The sequence below is a fragment of the Phyllobates terribilis genome, unplaced genomic scaffold (assembly GCF_046119375.1).
Source record: "Phyllobates terribilis strain yellow unplaced genomic scaffold, ASM4611937v1 Scaffold_279__1_contigs__length_2497574, whole genome shotgun sequence".
NCBI lineage: Eukaryota > Metazoa > Chordata > Amphibia > Anura > Dendrobatidae > Phyllobates > Phyllobates terribilis.
In genome coordinates, this window is record NW_027363039.1 from 815,202 (window position 1) to 834,544 (window position 19,343).

At 46.3% G+C, this 19,343-nt stretch overlaps 1 protein-coding gene across 1 annotated transcript in view; it reads left to right on the plus strand.

Annotated features, from left to right (window-relative positions):
- LOC141220276 (uncharacterized) overlaps window positions 1-19,343 on the plus strand; it is a 96,790-nt gene that overhangs the window by 57,361 nt on the left and 20,086 nt on the right. The window contains exon 8 of the mRNA XM_073666232.1: window positions 12,318-12,326. Within this exon, the coding sequence (XP_073522333.1) occupies window positions 12,318-12,326 (9 nt within the window). The remainder of the gene's footprint in view (window positions 1-12,317; window positions 12,327-19,343) is intronic.

Consider the following 19,343-nt stretch of genomic DNA (forward strand, 5'->3'; position numbering starts at 1 on the left):
GGCTGTGCTCAGGGCCGTATCTGGCATTCATGCTGCCCTAGGCACTTTAAGTGCTCACGCCCCCTACTGGTAATTCATACTAAAAGTGCTCATACCCTTTAGGCCCCCTTCACACGTACCGGAGACACACACGTACACCCATTATAATCTATAGGCTGCGCACATGTTCACACGGACCGGACATGTCCGTTTTTTGCCGGCAGCTCGGATGTCAGTACGTCCTGCACACAGATGACATAGAGTGTGACATCCGCGCACACGTCTGTGTGACACGTGCCGGAAGAGAGTGCAGAATAGAAATGACAGATATTTAGGTGTTAGATGTGCAAAGATCGAGATAGATGATAGATATCCGTGAGATATATAATTACTGCCCTGTGTGTGGAGTTTACTGTACTTGTGTTTAGCTAATAAATTAAAAAAGATGTGGAGTCCTCCCTATTTTTGATAACCAGCAAAGGTAAAGCAGACAGCTGTGAGCGGATATTATCAGGGTGGGAAGGTCCTCGGTTATTGGGCCCTTCCCAGCCTAAAACTACCAGCCCGCAGCCGCCTCAGCAATGTCGCACCAATTCCGGTACTTTGCACGGCTCTTCACGATTGCCCTGGTGCGGTGGCAATCGGGTTAATGGTGGTTACGGTTGATGACCGCTGTGATTTGTCAAAAAACCCAGCTGTCTTCAAGGCCTCAGGTTAGTAATGGAGAGGGAAAGGAAAGAGATCCCGGCACTCACCTGTAGTCAATCATATATCACATCAGCAAATCTGCAAAACGCTTCAGCTCCTCCAGAGCTTTTGTCAATTGTGGCCAATCTGTTGCAATAATGCATATTAATCTGTATGTGTATTGCAACAACTACTTTGCTGTTTCATATGTTGTGCATATTGTGAGGTTGTTAACAAAGTTGTGTTTTAAAAAAAAAAAACTCACACAGACAGGATGCCCCCTCCTTCTCTTCCTGTATTGATGTTTTGATCTCCTCATGCTGCTGTAACACCAGACTCCATGCTGTGCGTATGCTGGATATGAATAAACCTACATTCTGTGTTCTAAACTCTGGATGTCACGCGGATTAATCCTCTGCTAACAGGTTATGGGCCCAGATGTCTCAGAGTCACAGATCCCCAGAACACAGAGGAAAGAAAAGAAAGAAAGACAGCAAACTGAGAAGAAGCAAAGATGGCCACCAGCAGCAGCAGCTCCATGAAATTTACAGTGCCAAGTCTCACTAACCAGAATTATCAATCCTGGAAATTCAAAGTGAAAATGCTGCTGATAAGAGAAGGTACGTGGAAATACACACAGGAGCCTAAACCTGACCCAGTGCCACAGCAGTGGACAGACATGGATCAGAAAGCACAAAGTACCATATCACTCAGTATAGATGATGACCAGATTGTGCATGTGTGTAAATGTAATACTGCAAAGGAAATGTGGGAGCAGTTGCAAAAGGTACATGAGAGGATAAATTTAAGCAATAAGCTCTATCTCACGAGAAAGCTGTACCAGTCTAAGCTACAGAAAGGCCAGGATATGCAGGATTACATAAGAAGTGTTCTGGAAGTTGTAGAACGCCTGAGAGGCATTGGGGAAGATCTAAAGGACTTTCATGTGGCCGCATTACTGCTTAGTGGCCTTCCAGAGAGCTATGATACGCTTGTAACCGCACTAGATGCGCGTCCAGATGATGAGCTTACACTGGAGTATGTCAGGGGGAAGCTCATAGATGAATATAAGCGAAAGGCAGAAGGTGTAGACAGTAGGACATGCAACACAGAATCTGCTTTACAGACACAAAACCTAACTGATAACAGGAAGCACATAAAAGAAACACGTGAATGTTTTGTTTGCAAGAAATCAGGACATTTGAAAGCTGACTGCAGAGTCTGGAAAGCTAGAATGAATCAGCTGAAAAAGCAAAGCAGTCATCAAAGGGTTAAAAGTGCTGTATCTGGAGAAAATGATTCTGTGAATACTGAAACTGCATTTACTGTCAGTGCAAATACATCAAAGCATGCATGGTGTATAGACTCTGGAGCAACTAGTCACATGACTAATAACAGAGACTTCTTTTCTAAGCTTGACCAAAGTAAATCAGAGAAAGTGATTATGGCTAATGGTCAGTACATGACTTCAGAAGGCATAGGAGATGGTTATATTGATTCACAAATCTCACCAAAACAAAGCAGGAAGATCCCAGTAAAGGATGTGCTGTATGTGCCTAGTCTTGAAAGTAATCTACTATCTGTGAAGAAACTCGCAAAACAAGGAAATTAAGTTACATTTAAGCATGATAGCTGCATCATCTCAAAGGAAGGTCACACACTAGCAGAGGGAAACATCACAGATGAACTTTATCAGCTGAAATGCAAAGAGTGTGTGTATACAGCGCAACAAGAAGAGCATAAAAACTGTATTCATGTGTGGCATAGGCGTCTGGCACACAGAGACCCAGAAGCAATAAGAAAGTTAGTCCAAAAGCAACTAGCTGAGGATATTACAATTGATCTATGTAACCAGACAATGAAGTGTACTAGCTGCATCAAAGGGAAAATGTCTTGGAAAGCTTTTCCTAAGAGAATTAGTACAACAACAGCACAGCCACTAGATTTAATACACACAGATGTCTGTGGTCCAATGAGCACTCTGACCCCAGGGAAGAAGAGATATTTTCTCACATTTATTGATGATCATTCAAGATATACAGTTGTCCACCTGCTTCACAGCAAGAAGGAAGTTCCAGAGAAACTTGAAATATACCTAGCTGAAGTATATAATAAATTTGGAAGAATGCCAAAGATTCTAAGTACAGATAATGGGACTGAATATACAAGTAATGAGACACAGAGCATTTTAAAGAAAAATGGAATCCTATTTCAGACCACTGTACCGTACAACCCAGAGCAAAATGGTGTCGCGGAAAGAAGGAACCGAACACTATGTGAAAGTGGAAGAAGCATGTTATTTGATGCAAATCTGCCCACAGCATATTGGGGTGAAGCAATCATGACAGCTTGCTATCTTCAGAACAGACTACCAGGTAAAGCTACAGAGAAAACTCCATTTGAGCAATGGAATAGCAGAAAGCCAAAACTACATCACATAAGAATATTCGGAAGTAAAGCATTTGTACATGTTCCCAAAGAAAAGCGAACTAAGTGGGAATCTCATGCTAAGGAAGGTATCCTGGTAGGCTACAGCGAAACCCAGAAAGGTTATAGGATTCTACACCCAGAAACAAACAAGGTCACAATAAGTAGAGATGTAGTGATTGATGAGAACTTTGTATCACCCAAGTTTTGTGACATCACGCCAGTAGTCCAGCTGAAGTCACAATTACAAGACAGCAACAAGGAGGATGTAGAGGTCTGGCTGGATTCTTCAACTAATGAAGGAACAACAGAACAATCAGGTGAATCTGAAATCAGGAGATCGTCAAGATCAAACAAAGGTATACCAGCTAAACGTCTATCCTACATTGTCAAGACACTACCTGAATCAGAGCCGCAGTCATGGGATGAAATGCAAGCACTACCTGTCCATGAAAGAACAAAGTGGATCGATGCCGCTAATGAGGAAATCAAATCGCTTCATCAACTCCAAACTTGGAAACTCACCAAGCTACCACAGGGCAAAAAGGCAATCAAGTGCAAGTGGGTCTTCAAAACCAAATATGACTCTGAAGGTAAAGTCCACAGATTCAAAGCAAGGTTGGTCGCAAAAGGATATTCTCAAAAGTATGGCGAAGATTACGATGCTACATTTGCTCCAGTCGCTAAACAGACCACGTTCAGAGCTTTGTTAGCTGTAGCTGCTGTACAAAAGATGTATGTCAGGCATTTGGATATAAAAACTGCCTTTTTAAATGGTGACATTGAGGAGGACTTATACATGACTCAACCTGAAGGTTATGTAAAAGGAGGTGAAGAGAATCTTGTTTGCAAACTACAAAAATCTCTCTATGGTCTTAAGCAATCAGCAAGAGCATGGAACACCAAGATGAATAAAGTCTTGTTGGAAGAAGGATTTAAAAGAGGTCAAGCAGATCCGTGCTTATACACAAAATATACAGATGGAAAGTGGATGTATATTCTCTTATATGTGGACGACGTGATTGTTGTTCATCAAGACGACGCAGAAATTGGAAAAATGACTGAAATTCTGAATCAGCACTTTGAAACAAAAGACCTTGGAAGTGTGACATATTATCTAGGAATCCAAATCCAGAGAGAGGAAGATGGAAGTTTTCTTCTAAACCAAAGTGCAAAAATTAATTTGATTCTGAATCAGTTTAAAATGTCAGAGGCCAAAGGTATATCAACCCCAATGGAATCATCCTACCTGAAGCTGGAAGGAGAAGATGACCTGTTGCCTAACAATGAGAAATATCGTCAGGCAGTGGGGGCACTTCTATACATATCAACTATGACTCGACCGGATATCACAACAACAGTTGGAATCCTTTGCAGATATGTGGGAAAACCGCGCCAAAGAGACTGGAATGCTGTTAAGAGACTTCTCCGATATTTGAAAGAAACGCAAGATGTAAATTTAAAACTATCTGCAGCAGGAGATCTAGAACTTACCGGCTATGTAGATGCGGATTGGGCAGGTGATTCGCGTGATCGTAAATCCACAAGTGGATACTTGTTTAAAGTTGGAGAAAGTTCAATCTCCTGGTCTAGTAGGAAACAAGTGTCTGTTGCCTTGTCATCTACAGAAGCGGAGTATGTGTCCGCAGCCTATGCAAGCCAGGAGGTTGTTTGGCTAAGACAATTGATGGACGATCTTGGCAAACCGACAACTCAGCCGACGGTGATTTATGAGGACAACCAAGGATGCATTAAACTTGCATGCAGTGAAAAGATCAGTGCTAGAACCAAGCACATTGACGTCAGACATCATCATCTACGTGATTTGATAGATCGTGGCATAATTCAGTTTGTCTATTGTGAAACTGATAAGATGGTAGCTGACATTATGATAAAGCCATTGCCACGAGCTAGGTTCCAAGAATTGAGAACCACAATGGGACTAAGAGGATAAGTAGTTGTTGAGTGGGGGTGTTGGAATAATACATATTAATCTGTATGTGTATTGCAACAACTACTGTGCTGTTTCATATGTTGTGCATATTGTGAAGTTGTTAACAAAGTTGTGTTTAAAAAAAAAAAAAAAAAAACTCACACAGACAGGATGCCCCCTCCTTCTCTTCCTGTATTGTTGTTATATGTTTTGATCTCCTCATGCTGCTGTAACACCAGACTCCATGCTGTGCCTATGCTGGATATGAATAAACCTACATTCTGTGTTCTAAACTCTGGATGTCACGCGGATTAATCCTCTGCTAACACAATCACATAGAAATACAACATTTATATAGAAAAAAAACAAGGAAATGACATCACAATTAAATAAAAAATGAAGAAAACCACAAACATTCATATAATCATATTAGTCTCATTATATAAAATCTACACTGCTCAAAAAAATAAAGGGAACACTTACACAACAGAATGTAACTCCAAGTAAATCAAACTTCTGTGGCATCAAACTGTCCACTTAGGAAGCAACACTGATTGACAATCAATTTCACATGGTGTTGTGCAAATAAAATAGACAATAGATGGAAATTATTGGCAATTATCAAGATACACTCAATAAAGGAGTGGTTCTGCAGGTGGGGACCACAGACCACATCTCAGTACCAATGCTTTCTGGCTGATGTTTTGGTCACTTTTGAATGTTGGTTGGGCTTTTACACTCATGGTAGCATGAGACTGACTCTACAACCCACAGAAGTTGCTCAGGTAGTGCAGCTCATCCAGGATGGCACATCAATGCGAGCTGTGGCAAGAAGGTTTGCTGTGTCTGTCAGCGTAGTGTCCAGAGGCTGGAGGCGCTACCAGGAGACAGGTCAGTACACCAGGAGATGTGGGGGACCATAGGAGGGCAACAACCCAGCAGCAGGACCGCTACCTCCGCCTTTGTGCAAGGAGGAACAGTAGGAGTACTGCCAGAGCCCTGCAAAATGACCTCCAGCAGGCCACAAATATGCATGTGTCTGCACAAACGGTTATAAACCGACTCCATGAGGGTGATATGAGGGCCTAATGTCCACAGATGGGGGTTGTGCTCACAGCCCAACACCGTGCAGGGCGCTTGGCATTTGCCACAGAACACCAGGATTGGCAAAGTCGCCACTGGCGCCCTGTGCTCCTCACAGATGAAAGCAGGTTCACACTGAGCACATGTGACAGACGTGACAGAGTCTGGAGACGCCGTGGAGAGCGACCTGCTGCCTGCAACATCCTTCAGCATGACCGGTTTGGCAGTGGGTCAGTAATGGTGTGGGGTGGCATTTCTTTGGAGGGCCGCACAGCCCTCCATGTGCTCGCCAGAGGTATCCTGACTGCCATTAGGTACCAAGATGAGATCCTCAGACCCCTTGTGAGACCATATGCAGGTGCGGTTTGCCCTGGGTTCCTCCTAATGCAGGACAATGCCAGACCTCATGTGGCTGGAGTGTGTCAGCAGTTCCTGCAAGATGAAGGCATTGAAGCTATGGACTGGCCCGCCCGTTCCCCAGACCTGAATCCGATTGAGCACATCTGGGACATCATGTCTTGCTCCATCCACCAACGTCACGTTGCACCACAGACTGTCCAGGAGTTGGCGGATGCTTTAGTCCAGGTCTGGGAGGAGATCCCACAGGAGACCATCCGCAACCGAATCAGGAGCATGCCCAGGTATTGTAGGGAGGTCATACAGGCACGTGGAGGCCACACACAATACTGAGCCTCATCAGGAGCATGCCCAGGCGTTGTAGGGAGGTCATACAGGCACGTGGAGGCCACACACAATACTCAGCCTCATCAGGAGCATGCCCAGGCGTTGTAGGAAGGTCATACAGGCACGTGGAGGCCACACACAATACTCAGCCTCATCAGGAGCATGCCCAGGCTTTGTAGGGAGGTCATACAGGCACGTGGAGGCCACACACAATACTCAGCCTCATCAGGAGCATGCCCAGGCGTTGTAGGGAGGTCATACAGGCACGTGGAGGCCACGCACAATACTCAGCCTCATCAGGAGCATGCCCAGGCATTGTAGGGAGGTCATACAGGCATGTGGAGGCCACACACTATACTCAGCCTCATCAGGAGCATGCCCAGGTATTGTAGGGAGGTCATACAGGCACGTGGAGGCCACACACAATACTCAGCCTCATCAGGAGCATGCCCAGGCATTGTAGGGAGGTCATACAGGCATTGGAGGCCACGCACAATACTCAGCCTCATCAGGAGCATGCCCAGGCGTTGTAGGAAGGTCATACAGGCACGTGGAGGCCACACACAATACTCAGCCTCATCAGGAGCATGCCCAGGCGTTGTAGGGAGGTCATACAGGCACGTGGAGGCCACACACAATACTCAGCCTCATCAGGAGCATGCCCAGGCGTTGTAGGGAGGTCATACAGGCACGTGGAGGCCACGCACAATACTCAGCCTCATCAGGAGCATGCCCAGGCATTGTAGGGAGGTCATACAGGCACGTGGAGGCCACACACTATACTCAGCCTCATCAGGAGCATGCCCAGGTATTGTAGGGAGGTCATACAGGCACGTGGAGGCCACACACAATACTCAGCCTCATCAGGAGCATGCCCAGGCATTGTAGGGAGGTCATACAGGCATTGGAGGCCACGCACAATACTCAGCCTCATCAGGAGCATGCCCAGGCGTTGTAGGGAGGTCATACAGGCACGTGGAGGCCACACACAATACTCAGCCTCATCAGGAGCATGCCCAGGCGTTGTAGGGAGGTCATACAGGCACGTGGAGGCCACACACAATACTCAGCCTCATCAGGAGCATGCCCAGGTATTGTAGGGAGGTCATACAGGCACGTGGAGGCCACACACAATACTCAGCCTCATCAGGAGCATGCCCAGGCGTTGTAGGGAGGTCATACAGGCACGTGGAGGCCACACACAATACTCAGCCTCATCAGGAGCATGCCCAGGCGTTGTAGGGAGGTCATACAGGCACGTGGAGGCCACACACAATACTCAACCTCATCAGGAGCATGCCCAGGCGTTGTAGGGAGGTCATACAGGCACGTGGAGGCCACGCACAATACTCAGCCTCATCAGGAGCATGCCCAGGCATTGTAGGGAGGTCATACAGGCACGTGGAGGCCACACACTATACTCAGCCTCATCAGGAACATGCCCAGGCGTTGTAGGGAGGTCATACAGGCACGTGGAGGCCACACACAATACTCAGCCTCATCAGGAGCATGCCCAGGCATTGTAGGGAGGTCATACAGGCATTGGAGGCCAAGCACAATACTCAGCCTCATCAGGAGCATGCCCAGGTGTTGTAGGGAGGTCATACAGGCACGTGGAGGCCACACACAATACTCAGCCTCATCAGGAGCATGCCCAGGCGTTGTAGGGAGGTCATACAGGCACGTGGAGGCCACACACAATACTGAGCCTCATTTTGACTTGTTTTCAGGACATTACATCAAAGTTGGATCAGCCTGTAGTGTGTTTTCCACTTTGTACAGAACAAAGTATTCAATGAGAAGATTTCATTCATTCAGATCTAGGATGGGTTATTTCAGTGTTCCCTTTATTTTTTTGAGCAGTGTATATACACAAAAATGAAAAAACATCCATAACAAAGTATAATAACTATCAAATAAAATATTTTATTTTACACCAATACACATTGCCACAAATATATATGTAGGCGTATATAGGAAATGCAGAAAAAACACAATAATACGTTTCATTTATATAGCGCCAACATATTCCGCAGCACTTTACAATTCAGCGGGGACATGTACAGACAATATATTCAATACAAGGTAAGACAGTTTAAACAGTTACATTAGGAGCGAGGGTCCGGCCGCTCGCACGCTTACAATCTACAAGGGAATGGGGGGACACAGTAGGTGCAAAGTGCTTGTTATTTCAGGTCTGACAATTATAATAAATAGGGATTTTCATATAAAGCTGCATGATCCGGTCATCAGCCCGTATGTATAAGTGCAATAATCAAGTATCGAGTGCAGTTATCGAGTGCATGGAGGGTGAGGAGACAGATGAAGAGTAGGGAACAGATTCTGAATAATATTTAGAAGGAGGGAACAGGGGAAAGTTGGTTTACTGAGTAGTTGAGGTGGTCGGCTTGTTTAAAGAGATGGGTCTTTAAAGCGCGCTTGAAGACATGGGGGCTAGGCATCAGTCAGATCGTCTGGGGTAGAGCATTCCAGAGAACTGGCGCAGCACGAGAGACGTCTTAGAGACAGAGGTGCAAGGTTCGGATTATGGGGGATGTTAGTCTTAGGTCATTTGTAGAACGGAGGGCACGTGTAGGGCGATTTACAGAGATGAGAGAGGAGATATAAGGCGGTGCAGAACTGTGGAGAGCTTTGTGGGTGAGAGTGATGAGTTTATATTGGACCCTGTAGCGAATGGGCAACCTGTGTAATGACTGGCACAAGATGGAGGCATCGGTGAAGCGGCTGGACAGAAATACGACATTGGCTGCCGCATTCAGGACGGATTGGAGAGGAGAAAGTTTGGTAAGAGGGAGACCAATCAGAAGAGAGTTGCAGTAGTCCGGACGAGAGTGAAGAAGAGCGACAGTCAGAGTTTTATCAGTTTCAAAGGTGAGAAAAGGTCGGATTCTGGAGATGTTTTTAAGATGCAGGTGACAAGAGCGGGTGAGTGATCGGATATAGGGAGTAAAGGAAAAGTTAGTGTCGAATATGACCCCAAGGCAGCGGCCGTGCTGCTGGGAGTTATGTTTGAACCCTCCAAGGTAATTTCGATGATAGGTAGAGTTAGGTTAGTAGATGGAAGAAACATAAGAAGTTCAGTTTTAGAGAGATTCAGTTTGAGATAGAGGGAGGACATGATGTTAGAGACAGCGGACAGACAATCCTTGGTATTTTGTATTAGGGTAGGGGTGATGTCATGGGAAGAGGTGTATAATTGGGTGTCGTCAGCATAGAGATGATACTGGAAACCAAATCTGCTGATTGTTTGTCCAATAGGGGCAGTGTATAGAGAGAAGAGGAGGGGGCCTAGGACTGAGCCCTGCGAGACCCCGATAGTAAGGGAACGAGGAGAGGAAGAGGAGCCGGCAAAAGATACAGTGAAGGAGCGGTCAGAGAGGTAGGAGGAGAACCAGGAGAGAACGGTTTCCTTGAACCCGATAGATCGGAGCATAGTGAGGAGGAGCTGGTGATCCACAGTGTCATATGCAGCAGAGAGATCCAGGAGAATCAGCAGGGAGCAGTGACCTTTGGATTTAGATGTTAGTAGATCATTAGAGACTTTAGTGAGGGCAGTTTCAGTGGAGTGTAAGGAGCAGAAACCAGATTGTAGAGGGTCGAGGAGAGAGTTATCTGAGAGATAGCGGATTAGACGGGAGTGGACCAAGCGTTCCAGGAGTTTAGAGATGTAAGGAAGATTAGAGACAGGTCTGTAGTTAGCAGTGCAGTTCTGGACCAGGGATGGCTTTTTAAGTAAAGGGGTTATGATGGCATGTTTAAATGAGGAAGGAAAGATACCTGAAGAAAGAGAGAGGTTAAATATTTTAGTCAGGTGAGTGGTGACCACCGGTGAGAGAGACTGCAGGAGATGTGAAGGTTGTAGGTCAAGAAGAAATGAGAAGCTGGGTGACGTCTTCTTCTGTAACAGGCTCAAAGATGGCTAGTGAGCTTGAAGTGCGGCAGGGAAGGGGATTCAGGCACTGAGGAGATTGGGCTGAGATGTCCTGATAGATGTGGTTGATTTTTTTCTAGGAAATAAGTGGCCAGATCCTCACCGCTGAGGTTGGTGGTGGGGGCCTGTGCTTTAGGTTTCAGGAGAGAGTTTAAGGTTTCAAAAAGTCATTTTGGATTGTTGGACAGTGAAGTGATGAGGGGGGTGAAGTAGGATTGTTTGGCCAGATGAAGGGCAGAGTTATAGGTTTTGAGCATGAATTTATAGTGGATGAAGTCCTCTGCTAAAAGAGATTTTCTCCACTGACGCTCAGCACAACTTGAGCAACGCTGAAGAAAACGTGTTTGCATTGTGTGCCAGGGCTGCCGTTGTCTGTGTCGGGTCTTTCTGCATATAGAAGGTGCTGCTTCATCTAGGGCGCTCTTCACTCTATTATTGTAGTGTGACAATGCCAAGTCCGGGCAGGAGAGGGAGGAGATGGGGGCTGAAGATGTGTGGAGATTGTCCATAAGCTGCTGGGTATTAATGGTACGTGTATTCCTATAAGTGAGGTAAGTGGGGGTGTCCCGGGTGAGGAGACGGTTCTTGACAGAGAAGGAAACAAGGTTGTGGTCCGACAGCGGGAGAGGGAAGTTAGTAAAGTCATGCAGCGAGCAGAGACGGGAGAAAACCAGGTCCAGAGTATTCCCGTCTTCATGCGTGGGAGAGTTAGTAACCTGTGAGAGGCCGAATGAGGAGGTTAGAGAAAGTAGATGAGAGGCAGATTGACAGAGGGGATCATTGATGGGGATGTTAAAGTCTCCCATGATGAGGGTGGGGATGTCACAGGATAGAAAGTGAGGAAGCCAGGTGGCAAAGTGATCCAAGAACTGGTGGGAGGAGCCTGGAGGGCGATACACAACCGCCACTCACCGGGAGAAGGGTTTGTAGAGTCTGATGGTGTGGACTTCAAAGGAAGGAAACATAAGTGAGGGAAGCGGGGTGTGGGGGGGGGTGACCTGGAAAGCACATTGTGGTGAAAGGAGCAAACCAACACCTCCACCCTGTCTATTCTCAGGTCTGGTGGTATGTGAAAATTTCAGGCCACCAAATGAGAGAGCAGCAGCTGCGGTGGTGTCTGAATGCTGGATCCAGGTTTCTGTAATAGCCAGAAGGTGAAGGGAATTAGTGAGGAAAAAATCGTGAATGTAAGTTAGTTTGTTACACACAGACTGTGCGTTCCAGAGAGCACAATGAAAGCAATAGGAGAGGGCATGCAGTGAATGTTAATAAGATTAGCAGGGTTTCTATATGCAGCTGGAGGAGAGTGGTGTATGCTAGTGGTGGGAGGCCCAGGGTTGGGAGAGATGTTGCCAGCGACTAGGAGAAGGAGAAAAAAGAGAAAGAGCAGGTGGTGCAATGATTTGTATGAGCGTTTTGAGTGCTGTATGGAGGTAGTGAATGGTTTGGAGTGGGTGAGAAATGTCAGTAGAGCCTCAGAGGTATACATGAGAGAGGGGAGAAGGGAGGGGTGGATATGGAGAGAGTGCATAGAATGTGTTAAAGGGTGGGCGAGATGTGAGAAAGCAGAAGTTAAAACAAGTAAGATAATAATCATCGTACCATTTAACTATACGCACCAAAGTCTAAAAAACATATATCATAATTCACCCACAACACATTCTAATTCTCCTCTGTATATCATAAATGGGAAGGAAAAATTATTGACCTAATTTATATATTATTTGTTAGTTTACATTTTTCGCTATCTCCACTTTTAAATCTGTATCTGCTGCCTGCAGTCTATCAGCAGTCAACAAGATTAAATCCAGGGAACACTTATTAATCTGCTCGAATTGATCGCAGAAAGTCCCATCCTCTGAAAACAGAGTGGGGCGCAGATGGACTCGCAGTCCTCGCGATAGGCGTTTTTCTCCACAGTATTCCATTACAGTTGCAGCATGAAGTTCATAGGAGACTCACCTTTTGGATTCTTTTCCCAGTCACGTCTCCTGAATTCACTTGTGGATATTTTGAGAAAGTCCGTAGATATCGTTGTCTGAGACAGAATACCAGGTGATAGAACAAGTGAGTGCTCCTAGGAGAGGAGGTGGTATTAAGAGAAGGTTATTAAGGAGGGAAGCCTTCTGGATATTGACTGTAAATCGTCTGTCTCCTAAAGGCCTGAATCTAGAGTATAATGTGAGTCCGTCAGTAGAGCTGGGGGACAAATGTTCCCTTTCTCTTCTTTCTTCTTGCAGACAGTACAGACACGGTGGTCTCGCTGGAGCGCAGATACCGCATTGTGCACTAACACATCTATGGTTATAGAAATGATCGGGGTCAGGAATGAAGTTGAGATTGGATGAAGGTTTTTTATGGATAGAGCAACATTGGATTCCGGGGAAGAAGCTTTCACATTACTATTTGTGGCTTCGGCTCTTATGTTGTGATAATGTCGGTATACTCATTGTTTTTCAGTATGTAGACAGTGATCAGGTCATAGAAGGGTTATGGGTTTAGAATTGCTTTCGTTTGTCATTGGGTGAATATTTTAATATCTGAACGGATGACTAAATTATCAGCATTAGAACATTTTAATAACATTTTTTAAAATTAAAAAAATAGGAGAAAAAAAAAAAAAAGAAAAATTCTCCAGACCCTGATCACAAGATGGCGCCGAGAACTCTGCACAACAACATGGAGAGGAGGAGATGGCGCGGGAGGATGCTGAGGCTGAGTCGCACCCGGGAGAACCTGAGCCTACGTAAAGACAGGTATCTGTACAACTCCGCTCTGCTATACAAGACACAGACGTATCTCTTAGGCCGGGGTCCCACTAGCGTACGGTATGCGATGCGAGACCCCCCGATGCGATATGCTAATGACACTCGCTGCTGCTCTGCTGCGAGCGGGAGCCGAATGTCAGTGCTCCATGCTCTGATCCTCTCGCACGGCTGCGGAGGGGACGGGGAAATCACTATCTCCATCTCCTCTGCTGCTGGCATTGGCGGGAATCGCACTGCACTCGGGTGGTATCTGAGTGCAGCGCGATGTTTCACACGCAGCTGTAGATTATATGGGTGCGTGCGATCCTATCGGAGCTGGAAAACAAAACGCCGCTGAGCAGAGAATCCGAGGATTACTGGGTACAGACGCAGTCTGGGGTTTTATCAGATTGAAGTGAGAGCGAGCCCTGACTGGGGAAACAGGTGAACTTACTATAGATGTGGACCTGATGAGACTACTGGACTTACAGAACCTCCGGGAGCAGAGAAATCCTCATCACTGGAGAAAGCGGCCACTATGTGACGTCAGAGGGAGGAGGAGCTGGAGGAGCGACTGCGCCGGGATCATCTGCAGATCTGGGCGGGGCGATGACCCCTGAGGGGGAGGAGCTGCGGTGACGTCATCACTGTCACATGACCGCAGCCTCATCACAGCTCCTTCACCATTATAATAACTTTATAGTTTATAGAATCATTACAGTCTGTGAGGAAACATCAGACAGAGAAGGAGGAAAGAGAAGAAACAATATTTATTTTATTTTCAATGTTTTATTTCTTGAGAATCTAATATAAAGTAGGGACAAACAGATGATTTCATGAAGAATCTTTGCAGGTTTATAACAAGGAAACATAAAATATAGATATTTATACATTCAAGTGAATTATTCTTGTGACATCACAAGAAGAGGGGAAGTGTCAGATATAAACTTTAAGAATAAAATATCTGATTCCAAAAAGAAGAATTTTTTCTTAGATTCATAAACTAGTGTCATAATGTATAAGGAATAAAGTAGATTGTCTCAGGTATATACAGGACCAGAGAATAAGAAATGGAGGGAGGGAGGGGTGAGACAGACTTTGGTATAGGAGAAGGAAAAAGGAAGGAGGGAGTGGGGGAGGGGGGTCCAGTATATTCTACGTCAGATCTTCAAGATGTTAATAAAACATTAAATGGTTGAGGACAGAAAATGAGTAGAATTCCTGTAAATCTGCCGAGGACTCCAGACATAATGGAGGAGGTAAGGTTTTGTATGGAGAGAGCAGCCAGTTCTTCAGTATGGTTCAGTTGATCAATTCTGAGGATTAATTGTTTCTTGTTTGGGATATTTGAAGGGCGCCAAAGTGGGGGTAGGAGACGTTTGCCGGCAGTAAACACGAAGGAGGCCAATTTAGACAAGAACTTTTTATCTGGATCAATTGGAAAGTTTAGAAAAATATGTTTAGGGGTTAGGGCTATGTTGGTGTGGAGCAATTCGTATAAGGTTTGGGAAACGATTTTGCAAAATTCTTGTAAGATTTGACATGACCACCAAAGGTGGAGGTAGGAGGCCGTATGATTTTCCCATCTCCAGCATACAGGGGTGGATTAAGAGTAGCAAGGGCCCGGGCAGTTTAGAAGGCGCGGCCCCCCCCCCACACCTGATTTATCACGTGACATGTCACATGATCCCCTGTGATAGATCATGTGATAGTTCATGGGAAATTAATTTGGCATAATATTAATTGTGCTGCCTCATCTGAGAGCAGCACAATATAGGGGCAGATACCCTGATTCCAGCGATGTGTCACTTTTTCAGCTGCTTGTTGTCATTTTGAGAAAATCAGCGTTTTATCTGCTGCAGATCTAGCAGCTCTCTGAATGCTGCGCTCTGTATAGCCCCGCCCACACCACTGATTGGCCGCTTTCTGCCCATGCTCAGTGTACACAGAAATCTACTGATCAGTGATGGGGGTGGGGTCCTACAGAACTTACTAGTCATCTAGTGATAATTACCTTCTGACAAATCAATGATTTTATCAAAACAACACTAAGCAGCCCAGTAAGTGACACATTACTGGAATCAGTGCCTCTAACCCTACATTATGCTGCTCTCAGATTAGGTGGCAAAAACCTGATGACAGATTCCCTTTAAAGGAGCTGTAAACACAAAAAAGTTTGTATAAAAAAAAAATACAAGCCATTTGTGAAATTAACCTTTTTTCATTGTTAATTCACATTAGACTGTATCTTCAACACTTTTGTCAGCAGCTCTTATTACAGACTCTGAATAGGGCAGCTCTCTCCCTCTCCCTCAGCAGAAAGTCACAGCATGGTGAAAAAACGGGATCTTTTATGATTTTCTCATAATAAATAAAAAAGGACATGCAAGTCCTCCAAACTATTTTCCGTTTCTCTATAGGGGGGATCCTAAATCTTTTTGTTTCTTTAGTTGATCACATGTCAAAAAGGCAAAGCATTTACTATGAACTCGCCTAAAAAAATATACACTGGGAGAGTAATATCATCATCTGCATGTAAATATTCCTTGACTCTAAGGGCTCGCTCACACTGTCGTATAACACGGCCGAATGCTATGTGATGTTTTATCGGATAGGACTTGGCCCTATGTTATACTATGGGACAGTGCAGATCTGCGATTATTGGCATGAGAAAATAATCTCATTCGATATTCGGACCATGTGCACCCATACAAGTCTCACAGAGACTATGGAGAAGATGGAGAAATTAAGTTCTCCATCTTCTCCATATCTGTGCTGCGAGAGAACTGGATCACACTCAGTTGAAGCTCTGACAGAGTTTGAGCCAAGTGTCATTAGCATAATTGGCCCTATTCTCTTGCATGACAGAATATTTGGCTTAGTGAGTGGACCCTAAAACTGAATAGTAGTGACGGACAGGCACCTCACAAGCGGGATCCATGTAGCTCTCAGATGTCATGTAGGTAGGGCTTCATTCCATGGGGTAGGGTTTAATTTCAAGGTATATAAAAAAAATGGACTTCAAATAAAAATTAAATGAACACAAAAAGCACTAATTGAATTATTTTTTTCGTATTTATGTTTGCAGCCCCTTTAAAAACCCTTTGAGGACCAAGGCACATATATGTCCCATAGTTTTAAACTGGAAAAAAATTTGATTGAATAAAATTTAAGGTCCTCGAAGGTTTAAGTAGGTCATAAATTCATATGAATACTTGCTCATACAATTGCACATGCCAAAAGATGAAGAAGAACAGAATCAAAAATATGACATTAAGTGGAGCACTTACAGGTATTCAAGGTGAAAGAGACCAGCAAAGGCATCGTCTCGAATGACAGTAAATGAGTTAGAATTCAGCAAGCTGAAAATGAAGACAGCAGGTTAGAAGCGAACCAGACTTTATGGTGCTCAGAATTAGTCAAGCAGAATTTATTGACTGCTCTTGCAAAGCACTGAGACTCCCGCTGTGTATAGATGGCGCCGTGCGGCCTCCCGCTGTGTATAGATGGCACCGTATAGATGGCTACGTGCGGCCTTCTGCTGAGTATACGTGTATAGGTGGCTACGTGCGGCCTCCTGCTGAGTATACGTGTATAGATGGGTACGTGCGGCCTCCTGCTGAGTATAGATGCCGCACGGCGCTCCCCCCAGAGACAGCAGGAGGCCGCACAGTGCCATCTATACTCAGCGGGAGGCCGCACGTAGCCATCTATACTCAGCAGGAGACCGCACGGCGACATCTATACTCAGCGGGGGGCCGCACGTAGCCATCTATACACAGCGGGGGGCGCACGTAGCCATCTATACACAGCGGGGGGCGCACGGCGCCGTCTATACACAGCGGGGGGGCCGCACGTAGCCATCTATACACAGCGGGAGGCGACACGGCGCCCCCCCCAGAGACATCAGGAGGCCGCACGGCGCCAACTATACTCAGCAGGAGGCCGCATGCAGTCATACACACACACAAACATATACAGACACGCATAAACACATTTGAAACACAAAAATACATACAAACAGACATCACACAATGACATCTGCCCACACACACACACACAGACATCACACACAAACAGACAGACATCACACACACACACACCGGCCCACACACACACACCTGCCCACACACACACACACCTGCCCACACACACACATGCGCACACACCTGCCCACACACACACGCCCACACACACATCTGTGTGTGTGTGTATGTATAGTGTGTGTGTGTGTGTATAATGTGTGTGTATGTATAGTGTGTGTGTGTGTGTGTATAATTTGTGTGTGTGTATTTTTTTTTTAAGTTAAAAACAAGTAAAATGCATGTGGCATCAATATCAAGACTCCAGATATAAGGGCCTATTCACACTGAATTTTGCAATGCATTCATCTCCTCTTTCCAGGCTTCTATCTAAATCCCTGAAAAATGGCATTCAGATGGGCCTTGACATAGCCATTGATTTGAACAAAGGCAAACCGAGGCTAAAGTCTGAATCTTTAGGCTCCATTTGCTCTGCTTTCAGAAGTCTCATTTCAGACAGCACAATCCTGAATTTCAGGGATTCAGTTGTAAGCCTTGTGTAAAGACCTGAATGCAGTGTTGAATGTAGTGTGAATAGGTCCTTACATCCTACACCACCTCAGGGGATTGTTGTTATGGAGTATTGCCCCTGGGTGGCCGCAGTTATGACCACCACCAGGGCTCGCAGTCACCCACCCTAGCTTTGGTATTCTGGGGAGCCGGTATAATGAATATCTGAGAAGAGCCCTAGAGAAGCAAGAACATTGGACAACCAAGAGGTGGTGGCCTCAAGTCAGGTGTAGTGTTCAACACGGCAAGACTTTCTAACCTGCCCACACACACACACACATATACACACACACACACCTGCCCACACACACACACACCTGCCCACACACACACACACCTGCCCACACACACACACCTGCCCACACACACACACCTGCCCACACACACACACACACCTGCCCACACACACACCTGCCCCCACACACACACCTGCCCACACACACACACACTTGCCCACACACACACCTGCCCACACACACACACCAGCCCACACACACACCTGCCCACACACACCTGCCCACACACACACACACCTGCCCACACACACACCTGCCCAGACACAAACACCTGCCCCCACACACCTGCCCACACACACACACCTGCCCACACACACACCTGCCCATGCACACACACCTGCCCACACACACACCTGCCCACACACACACACCTGCCCACACACACACCTGCCCATGCACACACACCTGCCCACACACACACACACACCTGCCCACACAGACACACACACACACACCTGCCCACACAGACACACACCTGGACACACACACACACATACACACTCACCGGCTCCATTCCTCCTGCCTGCTCTCTCTTCTCCGTTGCAGCAGTGCAGGCCGGGGCGCACTGCGTGACGTCAGAGCTAGGAGACACGGCCGCGCACAGGGCCGTGTCTCCTAGCAGTGACGCGGCCAGGCCAGCACAGGGAAGTTAACTGCTGCAGTGCTGGCCCGGACGATGAAGAAGTAGCGGCGGCCGCTGCTGGGGGAGCGGTCCGGGCCCCCCCCTCTCGCCACTGCTACGGTATGTGCCGCGGCGGCCCGCACATATAATGAGGGCAATACGGCATTAGACTCCCCGCCCGGAGCCGCGGGCCCCCTGCAGGCTCGGGGCCCCGGGCGGTTGCCCGGATTGCCCTCATAATCCGCCTATGCTGCCGACTCCAACTCAAAAATATCTCCCGGATCCGCACATTCCTAAATCAAGAATCTGCAAAAACACTAGTGCACGCCCTCATCATCTCC